Source organism: Chlorocebus sabaeus, chromosome 25 (genome assembly GCF_047675955.1).
Source record: "Chlorocebus sabaeus isolate Y175 chromosome 25, mChlSab1.0.hap1, whole genome shotgun sequence".
Lineage (NCBI taxonomy): Eukaryota > Metazoa > Chordata > Mammalia > Primates > Cercopithecidae > Chlorocebus > Chlorocebus sabaeus.
In genome coordinates, this window is record NC_132928.1 from 58124443 (window position 1) to 58143308 (window position 18866).

Below are 18866 nucleotides of genomic sequence, written 5' to 3' on the forward strand. Positions count from 1 at the left end.
CCAATCTCAGTTACTGAAAATTCTAGTATTTCCTACTGTTCAACCCCAAAATTTTGGTGCTAACTTTGACTCCTCTGTCCCTTCTCATACCCCATTTAACATTTTAGTAAATCTTGTCAGCTTAATCTTCAAAATACTTAGAAACTAACTATTTCTCATGATCTTTCATGCCACTTCCCAGGTTTTAAGCTATCATCATTTGATTATTGTAATATCCTAACTTCTACTCTTGCCACCTATGGATTATTTTTCACAGACCACCCAGAATAATTTTAGAAGTCAGATCCTGTCACTCCTTGCTCAACACCCTCCAATGTCTTCCTACCTCTTCCATAGGCCCTGTAGGATCCACCTGCTACTCAGGTGTGACCTCCAACTTCATCTATTCTCTTTCCATCTCTTACTTCACTCCAGCCACATGGACTTCCCTGAACTTCCTCAAACAAACCAAGCGTGCTGCTGTCTCATGGCATTTGTGTTTGCTACGATCTGAACCTGGTATCTCCTTTCCTCAGACATTCGAATAGCATGCTCTCTTATCTCCTTCAAGTCTTTAACTCAAGCATTATCTAAGTAGGCTTTTGTGGTCACCCTATATTAAACTGTCTTTGTGAACCATGGAAAATTCCTTATGTACCTTCTCTGCTGTTTTTCTCCACAGTGCTGATCACCATTAAACACACAATATGTTTTTTTATTAGTGCTTTCTCCTCACAGGACAATGGAAGTTCCATGAGGGTAGGGCTTTCTGACTGTTCTTAGTACCAGTTTTGTAAGCCCAAAGGTTAGAACACTACCTAGAATAGTGTGAGTGCTTAATAAATTTTCATTCAATGAATGAATGAAGAATCACTGACCCCTAACAGTCATTTACCAGTATCACATTTGAGAAATTATGTTAGAATAATAATCTGCTATAAACAGTTTCTAAATACTTATATTACTTAAGTCCTCAAGATAGAAATATGGGAGAAAAGTCCAGAAAACAAAAACCGCACTTTTATTTTCTGTATCATTAAAATCTTTCTTGAGACTAAATTGAAAACACGTGTTTAATGTCTAAAAGTGACACATCTTATAAATGTAAAGATGTAGCAGCCAAAGTATTCGAACCTCAACCCAGACCTAGTAAGTCATGAACTATGGGCACGGGGCTCAGCAATCTTAAGTTTTAATTGCCCTCCAGGTTAATTCTGAGGCATGTTATAAGTTTTGTTTTGCTTTCCAGATGGGGTCTTGCTCTGTCACCTAGGCTGGAGTACAGTGGCACAGTTATGACTTTACTGTAGCCTTGACCTCCCAGGCTCAAGTGATAGTCCAACCTCAGCTCCAGAGTAGCTTAGACTACAAAAGCACATGCCACCACAACCGGCGATTTTTTGTTTTGTATGTAGAGACAGAGTTTTCCTACATTGCCCAGGCGGGTCTCACTATGTCGCCAGGCTGGTCTCAAACTCCTGGACTCAAGCAATCCTCCCACCATGCTAGGATTACAGGTATAAGCCACCACACCCGGCCACACTGAAGTGTTAGGGAAAACCCAGCACGCTGACCCCACCAATGCTGTTAAAAGCCTATTCCTACCTCTGATGAAGCAGCTGATCCAAACGATGTTAAGGGCTTATTCCATGCACTGACTGAAGGTGGCTGTGGTGGACTAATGGGACCTACTGGAAAGAAGAAGCCATAGGAAACACGATTAAGATTTAGAGTCTAATAATCTCTAACTCATTTAACCCTTTCCTTAATCTCCTATTGTTTGGCTATTACTAGCCAGCCAATAAAACAATCACTTTTCAAATCACACTTACAAAGATTATGTATCAACATACAGGCATACCTCAGAAACATTGTGGGTTCAGTTCCACCCCACTACAATAAAGCAAGTACTGCAATAAAGCAAGTCACACTAATTTTCTGGTTTCCTAGTGCATATCAAAAGTTCTGTTTCCATTATACTACAGTCTAATATGTAATAGCATCATGTCTTTAAAAAGGTACATACCTTAATTAAAAAAAAAAAAAAAAAAACTACCACTAAAAAAGAAGCTAATCATCATCTTAGTCTTTGAATCGTAGTTTTTTTGCTGGTGGAGTCCTGCCAGTGGAGATGTCGATGGCTGCTAACTAACCAGGACGGTGTTTGCTGAAAGCTAGCATGGCTGTGGTAATTACTTAAAATAAGACAACAACGAAGTCTGTAACATTGACTATTCCTTTCACGAATGACTTCTCTGTAGTATGTGATACTGTTTACCCATACGGTAGAACTTCTTTCAAAACTGGAGTCAATAGTCTCAAATCCCATTGCTGTTTAATCAACTAAGTTTATGTAATATTCTAGATCCTTTGCTGTCATTTCGACAAAGTTCACAGCATCTTCACCAGGAGATTTCATCACAAGAAACAACCTTCTTTGCGTCAGTTATTTCCTCCACTGATGTCTTGAATTCCTCCAAGTCATCCGTGAGAGTTACAATCAATTTCTTCCAAATTCCTATTAATGTGGATATTGTGAAATCCTTCCATGAATCACTAATGTTCTCAAAGAAGTCTAGAATGGTAAATCCTTTCCACATGGTTTTCAAATTTCTTTGCCCAGATCTATCAGAGGAATCACTGTCTATGGAAGCTGTAGCCTTAGAAAATGTATTTCTTAAATAACAAGACTTGAAAGTCTAAATGCTCCTTGATCCATGGGCTGCAGAAAGGATGCCATGTTGGAAGACATGAAAACAACATAAATCTTCCTGTATTACCTTCATCACAATTCTAGGGTGTCCAGATGCCTTGTCAACAAGCTTATATTTTGAAGGAAAGCTTTTGAGCATTTTTCCCCCTGAGCAGTAGGTCTCAACAATGGGCTTAAAAATAATAGGTATGGGCTGGGCATGGTGGCTCATACCTGTAATTCCAGCACTTTGGGAGGCCGAGGTGGGTGGATCACCTGAAGTCAGGGGTTCGAGACCAACCTGGCCAACATGGCAAAACCTTGTCTCTACAAAAAATACAAAAATAGCCAGGCAGGGTGACGTGTGCCTGTAGTCCCAGATACTCAGGAGGCTGAGGCGGGGGAACTGCTTGAACCCAGGAGGTGGAGGTTGCAGTGAGCCGAGATCGCGCCACTGCACTGTACTCCAGCCTAGGTGACAAGAGTGAAACTCTGTCTCAAAAAAAAAAAAAATTAGGTATGCCATTTTGTAAACAGATGTGATGTCATCTAGGCTTTGTTGTTACATTTCTAGAATACAGGCAGAGTAGATTTAGTATAATTTTTAAGGGCTCTAGGATTTCAAACATGGTAAATGAGCACTGGCTTCAGCTGCAAGTCACCACATAAATTAGCCCTTAACAAGAGAGTCAGCCTGTCCTTTTAAGCCAGGCATTGACTTCTCCTCTCTAGTCATGAAAGGCCTAGATGGCATCTTCTTCCAATAGAAATGCTGTTTCGTCTACATTAAAAATTTATTATTTAATGTAGCCCCCTTCATCAATTATCTCAGTTTTGGATCTTCTGGATAACTTGCTGCTTTACCTTGCACTTTAATGTGATAGAGGTGGCTGCTTTCCTTAAACTTCCTGAACCAACCTCTGCTAGGTTCAAACTTTTCTTTGGCAGCTTCCTCACCTCTCTCAGGCATCACAGAATTGAACAGAGACGGGGGTCTTGCTTCGGATTAGGCTTTGGGTTAAGGGAATGGTGTGGCTGGACTGACCTGCTACCCAGACCACTAAAACTTTGTATCAGCAATAAGACTGTTTTACTTTCTTATCATTAGTACTGATTACTGAAGTAGCACTTAACTTTTGACCTATCTTGGCTTTCACCATGCCTTCTTCACTGAGCTTAATCATTTCCAGCTTTTGATTTAAAGTCAGACGTACATGACTCTTCCACTTGAACACTTAGAAGCCACTAGAGGGTTATTAATTGGCCTAATTTCAATACTGTTGTGTTCTTAAAGAATGGGGAGGTCCAGGAGAGGTAGAGACCAGGGTACAGCTGGTCAATGGAGTGGTCAGAACACACAAAACACTTATTAATTAAGTTCACCATCTTATTTGGGTGTTCACGGTACCCTGAAACAATTACAGTATCAAAGATAACCGACCACCATAACAGATAAATGATGAAAAATTTGACACATTCCAAGAATGACCAAAATGTGACACAGAACATGAAATGAGCACATGCTGTTGGAAAAATGACACCAGAAGACTTGCTTGACACAGTTACCATGAACTTTTAATTTTTAAAAATGCAGTGTCCACAAAGTGTAATCAAATGAGGTATGCATGTACAAGTCTCCCCCAAACATTGCCTATTATTTTCTCATCAACACAAAATTATTTCCATAAAATATAATATGCTTGTTAAACATGCTTAAAACAAAAATTTTAAGACAGTTAAGAGAGGATTACTATTACTCTTTCCTACAATAAAAAAATGAGATGGCTAGAAAACACTTAATGAGTATATAAATAAAATTGAACAGAAATCTCAGTATTCCCATGCCATTCCCCACCCCTCACTTCTCTTTTGTAACTTACATTTCTTAGAGATATCATTCAGCACAGCTGGTGGGGCCACCTTGTTATCCCATAATTCAGCTGTCAGAGTGCCATGTGACTGTGGGGTCTGGATGGATTTTCCTGAGGCTACGTAATCTGTGCCATTAGGTGTTTGAGCTGAAGGCAGCCTAATTGACGGTGGCGGCTGTTTTGAAGACTGTGATGGAGTCTGTAGTGGATTCTGGACTGGTTTGTGGGTCTGTGTCTGAGTCTGGGCTGGAGCAGGCGGGGCGGAGGTTGGGGCTGAGACTGGGGTGGTGGCTGGGGCTGGGGCTGAGGCAGGGGCAAGTGGAACTGAGGCAGTTGGGGCTGAGGCTGGGATAGTTGGTGCTGTGATGACTGGGGCAGCTGGGGAAGAGGCTGCTGGGGCTGGTGTTGGAGCTGAAGTTGGTGCTAGGGCCGAAGCAAGAATGGGAATTGAGGCTGAAGCAAGAATGGGGACAGAAGCTGGAGTTGAAACTGAGGCAAGGATGGGGGTTGGAGCTGGGGCTGAGGCTGGAGCTGAAGAAGAGGTTATAGCTACAGCTGAAGTAGAGGCTGGAACTGAAGCTGAGACTGAGGCTGAGGCTGAAACTGGAGCTAAGGGTGAGGCTGGAACTGGAGCTGAGGTTGAGGCCAGAACTGGAACTAAAGTTGAGGCTGGAACTGGAGCTGAGGTTGAGGCTAGAACTGGAGTTAAGGTTGCTGGAACTGCAGCTGAGGTTGAGGCTGGAACTGAAGCTGAGGTTGAAGGTGGAAGTGGAGCCGAAGCTAGAGGTGGAACTGAGGCTGAAGACTGTGCTTGCTGGATTCCTGTAGCCTGTTTTTTGGCAAATCTTGGAGGAAGCTTAGAAGTCTGGCTTCTTCCTTTTTCATTTGCATTCTTTTTGTTCCAGACCTTAAAAAATTAACAGGGATAATTTTCGTCAAAAATGCAGCTGAAAGCAACAGTTCATAAATGCAACTTTTAACAAAACTAACTCCCACTAACTTGGCTGCTTTACTTTGCAAAATAGGTACTCAAACTACAAAATGTCAGGGTTGCTAATAAGATTTTAAATGATGAGAAGCCAAGATGATATTGAGATAAAAGACAAATAGGTATTGTACATTCTCGACATACCAGTACACAATTCTGAAATTCAAGAACTAAGAAAGTTTGCAGTAAATTCATTTGGCAACAAACCTTAACTAAGCTAACAAAATGCGACTTACAGTCTTAACTCATATATTTGCCACAGACATTAATTTGGGCAGTGTGGCTGGTATGTTATGATACAGGGGAGATGCACTACTATTTTACCTTCCTAAATAAATGACTTCTGAAAATTTGGTTCCAAAGGTTATATACAATTAAACGAATAATTTATCTTGATTCACACTGTGTATTTAAATGAACTAATATAGATTACAACAGATACTTTTGTAGGCCAGGAATCCAAAATCTACTGGTTCGTGACATTTGTGTTCATTAGCTTTCCAAGATAATTTAAAATCAACTCAACTTTGCCTTGGGGCAAATAAGGTATCCCTAGTATACAATATGTTGTTAAAGTAAAGATGGTCTTGAGGAAGTAGCAGTTGCCATTCCAAGACGGTCAAATAGGAAAGGCTCCGGTCTTCAGCTTGCAGTGTGATCAACGCAGAAGATGGGTGATTTCTGCATTTCCAACTGAGATACCTGGTTCATCTCACTGGGACTGGTTGGACAGTTGGGTGCAGTCCAAGGAGGGTGAGCCGAAGCAGGGTGGGACATCACCTCACCCAGGAAGCACAAGGGGTTGGGGGATTTCCCCTTCCTAGTCAAGGGAAGCCATGACAGACTGTACTTGGAAAATCGGGACTCCTGCCCTAATATTGCACTTTCCCAATGGTCTTAGAAAACAGCAAACCAGGAGATTATATCCTGACCCACGAAGCCTTGCTCACTGCTAGGGCAGCAGTCTAAGATCAAAGTGTGAGGTGGTAGCTTGGCTGGGGGAGGGGTGTCTGCCATTGCTGAGGCTTCAGTAGGTAAACAAAGCGACTGGGAAGCTCGAACTGGGGGAAGCCCACCCGCATTTCAACCAGGTCTGCCTGCCTCTGTAGACTCCACCTCTGGGGGTAGGGTATAGCTGAATAAAAGGCAGCAGAAACTTCTGCAAACTTAAATGTCCCTGTCTGACTGCCCTGGAGAGAGCAGTGGTTCTCCCAGCATGGTGTTTCAGCTCTGAGAACAGACAGACTGCCTCCTCAAGTGGGCCCTTGACCCTCGTGTAGCCTAACTGGGAGACACCTCCCAGTAGGGGCTAACACCTCACACAGCCAGGTGCCCCTGAGACAAAGCTTCCAGAGGAAGGATCAGGCAGCAATATTTGCTGTCCTGCAATATTTGCTATTCTGCAGCCTCCGCTGGTGATACCCAGGCAAACAGGGTCTGGAGTGGACCTCCATCAAACTCCAACAGACCTGTAGCTGAGGGACCTGGCTGTTGCAAGGAAAAGTAACAAAGAGAAAGGAATAGCATCAACATCAACAAAAAGGACATCCACACCAAAACCCCATCTGTAGGTCACCATCATCAAAGACGAAAGGTAGATAAAACCACAAAGATGGGGAGAAACCAGAGCAGAAAAGCTGAAAATTCTAAAAAGCAGAGCGCCTCTTCTGCAAAGGATCGCAGCTCCTTGCCAGCAATGGAACAAAGCTGGATGGAGAATGACTTTGATGAATTGACAGAAGTAGGCTTCAGAAGGCTGGTAATAACAAACTTCTTTGGGCTAACGTAGGATGTTCAAACCCACTGCAAGGAAGCTAAAACTCTTGAAAAAAGATTAGACGAAAGGCTAACTACAATAAACAGTGTAGAGAAGAACTTAAATGACCTGGAGCTGAAAACCATACCACGAGAACTACGTGACACATGTCCAAGCTTCAGTAGCTGATTCGACTGAGTGGAAGAAAGGGTATCAGTGACTGAAGATCAAATTAAAGAAATGAAGTGAGAAGAAAAGTTTAGAGAAAAAAAGAGTGAAAAGAAACGAACAAAGTCTCCAAGAAATATGGGACTATGTGAAAAGACCAAATCTACATTTGACTGGTGTACCTGAAAGTGATGAGGTAAATGGAACCAAGTTGGAAAACATTTTAGGATATTATACAGGAGAACTTCCCCAACCTAGCAAGGCAGGCCAACATTCAAATTCAGGAAATACAGAGACCACCACAAAGATACTCCTCGAGAAGAGCAACCCCAAGACACATAATAGTCAGATTCACCAAGGTTGAAATGAATGAGAAAAATGTTAAGGGCAGCCAGAGAGAAAGGACGGGTTACCCTCAAAGGGAAGCCCATCAGACTAACAGCAGATCTCTCCACAGAAACTCCACAAGCCAGAAGAGCAGGAGCCAATATTCAACATTCTTAAAGAAAAGTATTTTCAACCCAGAATTTCATATCCAGCCAAACTAAGCTTCGTAAGTGAAGAAGAAATAAAATCCTTCACAGACAAGCAAATGTTAGCTCCTGAAGGAAGCACTAAATATGGAAAGGAACAAGTGGTACCAGCCACTGCAAAATCATGCCAAATTGTAAAGACCATCGATGCTAGGAAGAAACTCCATCAATTAATGGGCGAAACAACCAGCTAACATCATAATGACAGGATCAAATTCACACATAACAATATTAACCTTAAATGTAAATGGGCTAAATGCCCCAATTAAAAGACACGGACTGGCAAACTGGCTAAAGAGTCAAGACCCATCAGTGCGCTGTATTCAGGAGACCTATCTCACGTGCAAAGATACACATAGGCTAAAAATAAAGGGATGGAGGATGATCTACCAAGCAAATGGAAAACAAAAAACGCAGGGGTTGCAATCCTAGTCTCTAATAAAACAGAGTTTAAACCAACAAAAATCAAAAAAGAGACAATGAAGGCCATTACATAATGGTAAAGGGATCAATTTAACAAGAAGAGCTAACTATCCTAAGTATATATGCACCCAATACAGGAGCACCCAGATTCATAAAGCAAGTCCTTACAGACCTACAAAGGGACTTCGACTCCCACACAATAATAATAGGAGACTTTAACACCCCACTGTCAATATTAGATCAACAAGACAGAAGGTTAACAAGGATATCCAGGACTTGAATTCAGCTCTGCACCAAGTGGACCTAACAGACTTGTACAGAACTCTCCACCCCAAATCAACAGAATATACATTCTTCTCAGCATCACACTGCACTTATTCCAAAATTGACCACATGGTTGGAAGCACTCCTCAGCAAATGTAGAAGAACAGAAATCACAACAAACTGTCTCTCAGACCACAGTGCAATCAAACTAGAACTCAGGATTAAGAAACTCACTCAAAACCGCTCAACTACATGGAAACTGAACAACCTGCTCCTGAATGACTACTGGGTACATAACGAAATGAAGGCAGAAATAAAGATGTTCTTTGAAACCAATGAGAACAAAGACACAACATACTAGAATCTCTGGGACACAAGGAAAGCAGCGTGTAGAGGGAAATTTATAGCACCAAATGCCCACAAGAGAAAGCAGGAAAGATCTAAAATCGACACCCCAACATCACAATTAAAAGAACTAGGAAAGTGACAGCAAACAAATTCAAAGCTAGCAGAAGGCAAGAAATAACTAAGATCAGAGCAGAACTGAAGGACATAGAGACAAAAAAAAACCCTTCAAAAAAAATCAATGAATCCAGGAGCTGGTTTTTTGAAATGATTAACAAAATTGATAGACTGCTAGCAAAACTAATAAAGAAGAAAAGAGAGAAGAATCAAACAGACACAATAAAAAATGATAAAGAGGATATCACCACCTATCCCATGGAAATACAAACTACCATCAGAGAATACTATAAACACCTCTACACAAATAAAATAGAAACTCTAGAAGAAATGGATACATTCATGGACACGTACACCCTCCCAAGACTAAACCAGGAAGAATCTGAATCCCTGAATAGACCAGTAACAGGCTTTGAAATTGAGGCAATAATTAATAGCCTACCAACCAAAAAAACTCCAGGACCAGACGGATTCAGAGCTGAATTCTACCAGAGGTACAAAGAGGAGCTAGTACCATTCCTTCTGAAACTATTCCAATCAATGGAAAAAGAGGGAATCCTCCCTAACTCATTTTATGAGGCCAGCATCATCCTGATACCAAAGCCTGGTAGAGACACAACAAAAAAATATAATTTTAGACCAATATCCCTGATGAACATCGATGTGAAAATCCTCAATAAAATACTTGTCAACCAAATCCAGCAGCACATCAAAAAGCTTATCTAACAAGATCAAGTTGGCTTCATTCCTGGGATGCAAGGCTGGTTCAACACACGCAAATCAATAAATGTAATTTATCACATAAACAGAAGCAAAGACAAAAACTACATTATCTCAATAAATGCAGAAAAGGCCTTCGACAAAATTCAACAGCCCTTCATGCCAAAAACTTTCAATAAACTAGGTATTGACGGAATGTATCTCAAAATAATAAGAGCTATTTATGACAAACCCACAGCCAGTATCATACTAAATGGGCAAAAAACTGGAAGCATTCCCTTTGAAAACTGGCACAAGACAGGGATGCCCTCTCTCACCACTCCTATTCAACACAGTGTTGGAAGTTCCGGCTAGGGCAATCAGGCAGGAGAAAGAAAGAAAGGGCAGCAATTAGGAAAACAGGAAGTCAAATTGTCCCTGTTTGCGGATGACATGATCGTATATTAGGAAACCCCATCGTCTCAGCCCAAAATCTCCTTAAGCTGATAAGCAACTTCAGCGAAGTCTCAGGATACAAAATCAATGTGCAAAAATCACAAGCATTTTTATACACCAATAACAGACAGAGAGCCAAATCATGAGTGAACTCTCATTCACAATTGCTTCAAAGAAAATAAAATACCTAGGAATCCAACTTAACAAGGGATGTGAAGGACGTCTTCAAGAACTAGAAACCACTGCTCAACGCAATAAAAGTGGACACAAACAAATGGAAGAACATTCCATGTTCACGGATAGGAAGAATCAATATCATGAAAATGGCCATACTGCCCAAGGTAATTTATAGATTCAAAGCCATCCCCATCAAGCTACCAATGTCTTTCTTCACAGAATTGGAAAAAACTACTTTAAAGTTCATACAGAAACAAAAAAGAGCCTGCATTGCCAAGACAATCCTAAGCAAAAAAAACAAAGCTGGAGGCATCACGCTACCTGACTTCAAACTATACTACAAGGCTATAGTAACCAAAACACCATGGTACTGGTACCAAAACAGAGATACAGACCAACGGAACAGAACAGAGGCCTCAGAAATAATACCACACATCTACAACCATCTGATCTTTGACAAACCTGACAGAAACAAGAAATGGGAAAACGATTCTCTATTTAATAAATGGTGCTGGGAAAACTGGCTAGCCACATGTAGAAAGCTGAAACTGGATCCCTTCCTTACAACTTATGCAAAAATTAATTCAAGATGGATTAAAGACTTAAATGCTAGACCTAAAACTATAAAAACCCTAGAAGAAAACCTAGGCAATACCATTCAGGACAAATGCATGGTGGAGGAGTTCATGACTAAAACACCAAAAGCAATGGCAACAAAAGCCGAAACAGACAAATGGGATCTCATTAAACTAAAGAGCTTCTGCACAGCAAAAGAAACTACCATCAGCATGAACAGGCAACCTATAGAATGGGAGACAATTTTTGCAATCTACCCATCTGACAAAGGGCTAATATCCAGAATCTACAAAGAACTTAAACAAATTTACAAGAAAAAAATCAAACAACCCCATCAGAAGTGGGCAAAGGAAATGAACAGACACTTCTCAAAAGAAGACATTTATGCAGCCAACAGACACATGAAAAAATGCTCATCATCACTGGCCATCAGAGAAATGCAAATCAAAACCACAGTGAGATACCAACTCACACCAGTTAGAATGGCAATCATTAAAAAGTCAGGAAATAACAGGTGTTGTAGAGGATGTGGAGAAATAGGAACACTTTTACACTGTTGGTGGGAGTATAAACTAGTTCAACCACTGTGGAAGACAGTGTGGTGATTCCTCAAGGATCTAGAACTAGAAATACCATGTGACCCAGCCATCTCATTACTGGGGATATACCCAAAGGATTATAAACCATGCTGCTATAAAGACACAGCACACGTATGTTTACTGCAGTACTATTCACAATAGCAAAAACTTGGAACCAACTCAAATGTCCATCAATGACAGACTGGATTAAGAGAATGTGGCACATACACACCATGGAATACCATCCAGCCATAAAAAAGGATGAGTTCATGTCCTTTGTAGGGACATGGATGAAGCTGGAAACCATCATTCTCAGCAAACTATCGCAAGGACAGAAAACCAAACACTGCATGTTCTCACTCATAGGTGGGGACTGAACAATGAGATCACTTGGACACAGAGGGGAACATCACACACCGGGGCCTGTTGTGGGATGGAGGAGGAGGGAGGGATAGCATTAGGAGAAATACCTAATGTAAATGATGAGTTAATGGGTGCAGCATACCAGCATGGCACATGAATACATATGTAACAAACCTGCACGTTGTGCACATGTACCCTAGAACTTAAAGTATAAAAAAAAAAAAAAGAAAAGATGGTCTTTGCTATAAGTCAAAATATAAGGAGCTACAGTCCTTATATTTTATTTAAAATTTCCTTTGATTCCGGTCAAAATGATTTAAAGTTGGGAAGATGATGTCACTCTTAACACCTGAATAATGAATACAGTCTTGACTTTACAAGTAGATAAAAACCTTGAACATTTGCTGATACACTTTGGGCAACAAATGTAAATAACCAGCAACAAGTTGAAACCAGATTTAAACCTGTATGACTTGTTCTTCCTTCTTTCGGCGTTCTTCATCCTGTAAACGTTTTTGTTGTTTTTTGGATACCACTTCAGTAAAACCATCATCATTCAAATTTGACTGGGGATCTTCAATTACTGTTACTTCAGGATGATCATCAATTATAACAACACCTGTGGGTGTGGAAAAGGATTTAAGATATTTTCTGTTTTTCAAATGTTTCCCACCCTATAGCATGGCCATTCATTGTAAAGATTTGAAAAGATTTCATACACTTAAAAGTTAAAAATAAAAATCCTAAAACTGGCTAGGTGCAGTGGCTCACGTCTGTAATCCCAGCACTTTTGGAGGCCAAGATGGGCATACTGCTTGAGGCCAGAAGTTCGAGACCAGCATGGCCAACATGACGAAACCCTCTCTCTACTAAAAATACCAAAATTAGACGGGTGTGGTGGTATACACCTGTAGTCCCAGATACTTGGGAGGCCGAAGCACAAGAATCATTTGAACCTGGGAGGTGGAGGTTGCAATGAGCTGAGACCGTGCCACTGCATTCCAGCCTGAGTGACAGAGTGCGACTCTGTCCAAAAAATCCTAAAAATATCGTTTTAAATGATATAGTTAAGTAATATAGTGGTAATGCCTTAAAAAAGAAACAAAATCAAAATTTTCCTATGAACTAACCTCTATCTCTTAGCCTCAGATCTGTATAGTGCTTTAAAAGATCTACAAAACATTCTACCTCATTTGCATCTAACCATTCTAAGAGGTGGCTGTTACTATTATTTCTCTTTTTCAAAAAATGAAATAAACTGGCTTAGTGCTTCAGCATATTGGGAGGCCGAAGTGGGAGGATCATTTGAGGCCAACAGTTTCACACCAGCCTGGGCAACATGGGGAGATCCTGTCTCTACTTTAAAAACAAACATATAAATAAATAATGTTTTAAAAAATGAAATAAGCTGATTTAAGGTAAGATGACCGGCCTAGATGGTCTTATGACTCTTAATGTCTCTGTTTTATGTAGACCCTTGTCTACAGTGTGGAGTTTTAAAAAATAAATGTGTTATGGGCAACGTAGTAGTGAAACCCTGTCTCTAGAAAAAATGTAAAAATTAGCTAGGTGCACGCCTGTGGTCCCAGCTACTCGGGAGTCTGAGATAGGAGAATGACTTCAGTTGGAGGGGTTGAGACGGCAGTGAGCTGAGATCATGCCACCACACTCCAGCTTGGGAGAGCGAGACCCTGTCTCAATCAATCAATTAAAATAAATAAATGTGTAAGCTGTGTGTGAATGTAAGATGGCATAGGTGAACACATACCAAAATCATCTAGGTGATGAATAACTCAAGATCATTTCTCAACTTCTTTTCCCACTAACCATTACTTTGTCTATCTTAAAATTATCCTATATCCCAGTCAGTATGTGAAATATAAATCCATCAAATAATATTTCCAAGAAAAATTAAATTACTTCAGGTAATGTAATTTTTTATTATAGGTATAATATCTGAACAATAAGTGTAAGTATCGAGAAAGAGTGAAGCAATTTAAAGAAATTATTTAATTTTCAAACAATATACAATATTTTAATTGGAAATTACACATACAATAAAAATATTTTTCTTGGAAACAATAAGTATACAATTCAGGATGGTGATAACTTGTTGGGTACAGCAACAAGGGAAGGTGATACTTGTTAGGTATAGCAACATAGGTATGATCAGGGAAGTGGTCACAGAGAAACTATCTACAAACAATTCTTCTAAAATAGTTAAACTTAGCATTAACATACACTGAGAGATGAAATGAAAAATGACTACTGGCTTTCACTCCTTAGAAACTGGCTGGGCATGGTGGCTCACACCTGTAAACCCAGCACCTTGGGAGGCCAAGGAAGGCAGATCACATGAGGTCAGGAGTTCACGGCTAGCCTGGCCAACACGGTAAAACCCTGTCTCTACTAAAAATACAAAAAAAATTAGCTGGGCATAGTGGCACGCGCCTGTAGTCCCAACTATTCAGAAGGCTGAGGAAGGAGAATCATTTGAACTGGAGAGGTGGAGGTTGCAGTGAGCTGAGATTATAGATTATGCCACTGCATTCCAGCCTGGGCCACAGAGTAAGACTCCGTCTCAAAAAAAAAAAAAAAAAGGAAATTTGATTTCAAAAGAAAAAAAAACCCAGTTGATTCTATTTATAAGACAAGCCTACTTGTTTTTAAAATCCTTTTAAAAATCATGAACTCTGTAAAATGAAGCATATTCTCATTTCAATGAAATGTCTGAGTCAAACATTTCAAAGGATGTCATGCACACATTACTTCAGACTGATGGAAAGACCTCATCATAATTCTAATATCATCTCAGTTTTTCACTTACACTAAAATGTGTGTGTGTAAAGCCTATCTTATTATTTCAACTTCCTTATTTCACCCAACTACATGTATCATTTATGGAAAATTTGAACACTACATTTTAGTTTCCAGTGCCCTCTTCTTTTTACCATTTTAGGTTAGGCATATTACTTAAAAATAATGTTACCAGGAAGAAGAACTAAAGGTGACTAACTCTTAAAGATAACTTTAATGAGTTGAAGGGAATAGCTTAATTTCTATCACCACTTCAGAAATACAGTTTTTATCTGTTTTTGCTACGTCTTTTTTTTTTTTTAACAGGCATGCGCCACCATGCCTGGCTAATTTTGTATTTTTAGTAGAGACGAGGTTTCTCCATGTTGGTCAGGCTGGTCTCAAACTCCTGACCTCAGGTTATCCACCCAACTCGGCCTCCCAAAGTGCTGGGATGACAGCCCTGAGCCACTGCGCCGGTCCTAGTGGCTCACGCCTGTCATCCCAGCACTTTGGGAGGCCAAGGTGGGCGGATGGCTTAAGCTCAGGAGTTCGAGACCACCCTGGACAACATGGCGAAAACCCATTTCTTCAACAACAAAAAATTAGCTGGACATGGTGGCTCATGCCTGTAGTCCCAGCTACTCGGGAAGCTGAGGCTGGGGAATTGCTTGAGTCTGGGATGCAGATGTTGCAGGGAGCCGAGATTATGTCACTGCACACCAGCCTGGGCAACAGAGTAAGACTCTGTCTCATAACAAACAAACAAACAAATGAAGAATTTGCATTGCTCACAAATTTCCAGGTAATGCTGATGACGTGGGGACCACGCTTTGAGAACCACTGGTCAAAAAATAAATGTCCATGAGCTGTGCTCAAATCAGGGCCTAATATGTACAAATAACCATTAGGCAGATGAAAGAAAAACCTCATCTACATCTCTCATACTAGAATAACTGCAACTAACCCAACTTTCCTATTACTACTATTATTACTACTATCTGAGCTATCTGGTCTTAACTTAGTAAATATCTCGATTTTATTCAGTATTTCCAGTTTCATCCAAATGAATGGCAAATAGTACATTTCACATGTATAAATGTCTATACACAGATACTCCTTGTCTGTTTCCTCATCTAGTATTTTCTTGTTGCTTGTATTATCTTTCACATTTGATCCTCTATTACTTCATGGCTTTCCCAGTTATCCACAGTGACACTGCCTCTTGTCCTATTATTTATTTTGTATTTGCCGTATCTTAGACACCAATTTTACCAAGGACATAATTCACCAAGTTTAACATTTAGTTCCTTTTGTTTTTAATAATACATCTATACCAATATAACTAAGAATCAAATTTCTGTGCTTTCTCAAATCTGGCAAACTAGAGTGTTTACTTAATTTTCTTCCTCTTTTTTGGAAGAACAGTGCAATGCTATTGGATTATTTTTAACAAAAATTTTATTAAGCATTCAAGGCTACACTAAAAGCTGGAGTTATTTTAGTTTAAGTTTAATTAGTTAGTGTTTCATAATCAGCCACTATGTATACCTTGAATGTCCAACTCTTTCCTTCTTGGAAAACTTCTTTAATTGTGGCATCTACATTTTAAAATGTAACAAATAAATAAATAAAATGAAAGAAACCTAAGACATACTTGCATAATTGTTGAGATCAAACTGAGACAGAGCATCCACTTTCTCTTTAGGTTTTTTAGGACCTGGTTTGGGGTCTTCTCTTTTTTTCCCAGTAGAATCTTTGGAGTTCTTTTGTCCTGTACCATTAGGTACTCCTTCCTGATGGTGTGCAGAGTTGACATTGACGAGGTCAACCCCAGTTGTGCCTGCAGGCTGGTCATCAAACGGCCTACAAAAAGATGACTTGAGGTATTACTATTTCCACCTATCCGAACAAAAGAAAAATGCTCTTATTGGCAGTTTCTAAAGTTCATTCTAAGATGAAACACTGCTGGGATAGAAAACTAACTGTAACCAAACAAGCATTAGTGACTTTTGTTGAATACAACCTTACTAAAACTGGGTTTCCCAAGAAAGTAGACTAGCTCCCTAGAGTTCTTTCCAGCAATTAAATTCTAGAATTCTAATTATACCTGAAGTTCTTAAAGAATCTGTCTATCATATTATAAATGAGCTAATTAACACTGTTTATAGAACATTTCTGTGATCCAAGCAAGTTCAAAGTATTCACAAATGGATGCTCTCCAAAAGTGGGCAGCATATGAAAATAAAAATTTTTAAAAAGCATTCTATATTTACAACTATGTAGATTTAAAAAAAGTAATCAGATTTACACATTGATATAATTATTTTAAAAACCTTAATATAGAAATAATTCACTTCACAAACCAAATGTATCCCCTACAGTTCTTATTTCCTAAAAGAATAATTTCAGGTTGATTTTTTAAAATTTCCAAGTGAAAAGGATCATGGGAAATGGGTTTACTAATACATTTTCATCCTAGCCTATAGTATTACTCAAGATAAAAGCTTACCATGTCCCTGGTCATAACCTCAAACATTTTAAGAATGAGTTCATTTCTTCTACATGGTGCTCTTATAAAACATTTAATTATAATCATCACTGCCATTTCCATAGGTTCAAAGTTGTTGCTACCTATCTAGGTGGCACAAAAATCTTGCTACTTAGTTGAGATTTACATGGCACAAAAATCATATCAAAACTTTGAGTACTGTTACTTAAAATTCTAATTGGTTACAGGAAATAAACTATTCTATTTATTTTGGTTATCCTGATTCTTTTGGAATTTTAAGGGAATCAAATTCCAAGTAAAAATTTCCTCTTTCTAAATTATCTGGAACAGCAAGAATATCTTCTCTAATGCTGTGGTTTGAACGTATCCCTCAAAAGTTCATGTGTGGGGCCGGCACTCTGGCAGGCTCAAGTGAGCAGATCACCTGAGGTCAGAAGCTCGAGACCAGCCTAGCAAACATGGTGAAACCCTGTCTCTTCTAAAAATACAAAAATTAGCTGGGCATGGTAGTGTACGCCTGTAATCCCATCCACTAGAGAGGCTGAGCCAGGAGAAACGCTTGAACCCAGGGGGGTGGAGGTTGCAGTGAGCCGAGATTGTGCCACTGTACTCCAGCCTGGGTGACAGTGAGACTCCACCCCCCACCTGCCCCATCAGAAAAAAAAAAAAGAAAAGAAAAGAAAAGAAAACGTTCATGTGTTGGAAACTTGGTCCCTAATGCCAGTGCAGCAGTGGTGAGCGATGAGAACTTTGGGGGTGATTATGTCATGAGGGCTCTGCCCTTCTGAATGGATTGATCCTTAACAGGTTAATGAATGGGTTATCAAGGGAGTTGGTAGTTATCATGAATGAGTCTGTTATAAAAGCCAGTTCTGCCATCTCTTGTGAGCCCCCTCACCATGTGATAAGCATGGTGTCTTGGGACTCTGCAGAGTCTCTACCAACAAGAAGGCCCTCACAAGATGTAGCCCCCTCAACCTTGGACTTTGCAGCCAAGAGATTTGCAAGAAATACATTTCTTTTCTTTATAAATTACCCAGTCTCAGGTATTTAGTTGTATCAACAGAAAATAGACAAATATACCTTACGAGTATAGTAACCTGAAGTGCTAAGTATGTAAACCTAAGGAACTCAGATTAATACCATACAGTCCAAATAAATTCTTAAATTCTTATCAGCTCAGGCTGCAAACCTGGCAATTGCTCTAAAAGCAGGACACACATAATAATGACTACTTACTATATACCAAGTATTAAGTGCATCACAAGTATTATAGTATCTTCACACATTAAGTGCTACTATTTTCTCCCCATTTTACTGGCAAGGATGCAAAGGGGAAGCAACTAGAAAGTATCAGAGCCTAGATTTGAACCTAGGCATTCTGAATCTTAACTGCTACTTTATAATGCTTTCTAATACTAAAGAAATCAATACTAGCTTACTATAACCAACGTCTTTTGTTTTTTTTTTTTGAGACGGAGTCTTGCTCTGTGGCCCAGGCTGGAGTGCAGTGGCACAATCTCGGTTCACTGCAAGCTCTGCCTCCCGGTGGCACCTGCCACCATGCCCGGCT

General features: G+C 39.8%; 1 protein-coding gene across 11 annotated transcripts in view; it reads right to left on the bottom strand.

The window, feature by feature from the left end:
• The window catches only part of PRRC2C (proline rich coiled-coil 2C), a 105573-nt gene that overhangs the window by 31286 nt on the left and 55421 nt on the right, over positions 1-18866 (bottom strand). For 10 of the 11 annotated variants that reach the window (XM_037985961.2, XM_037985967.2, XM_037985960.2 and 7 more), the window contains exons 17-20: positions 16439-16647; positions 12450-12604; positions 4552-5449; positions 1585-1670 (exon numbers count right to left, since the gene is read on the bottom strand). In XM_037985961.2, coding sequence (XP_037841889.2) covers positions 1585-1670; positions 4552-5449; positions 12450-12604; positions 16439-16647 — 1348 coding nt within the window. The remainder of the gene's footprint in view (positions 1-1584; positions 1671-4551; positions 5450-12449; positions 12605-16438; positions 16648-18866) is intronic. The other variant, XM_037985958.2, reaches the window with a different exon arrangement.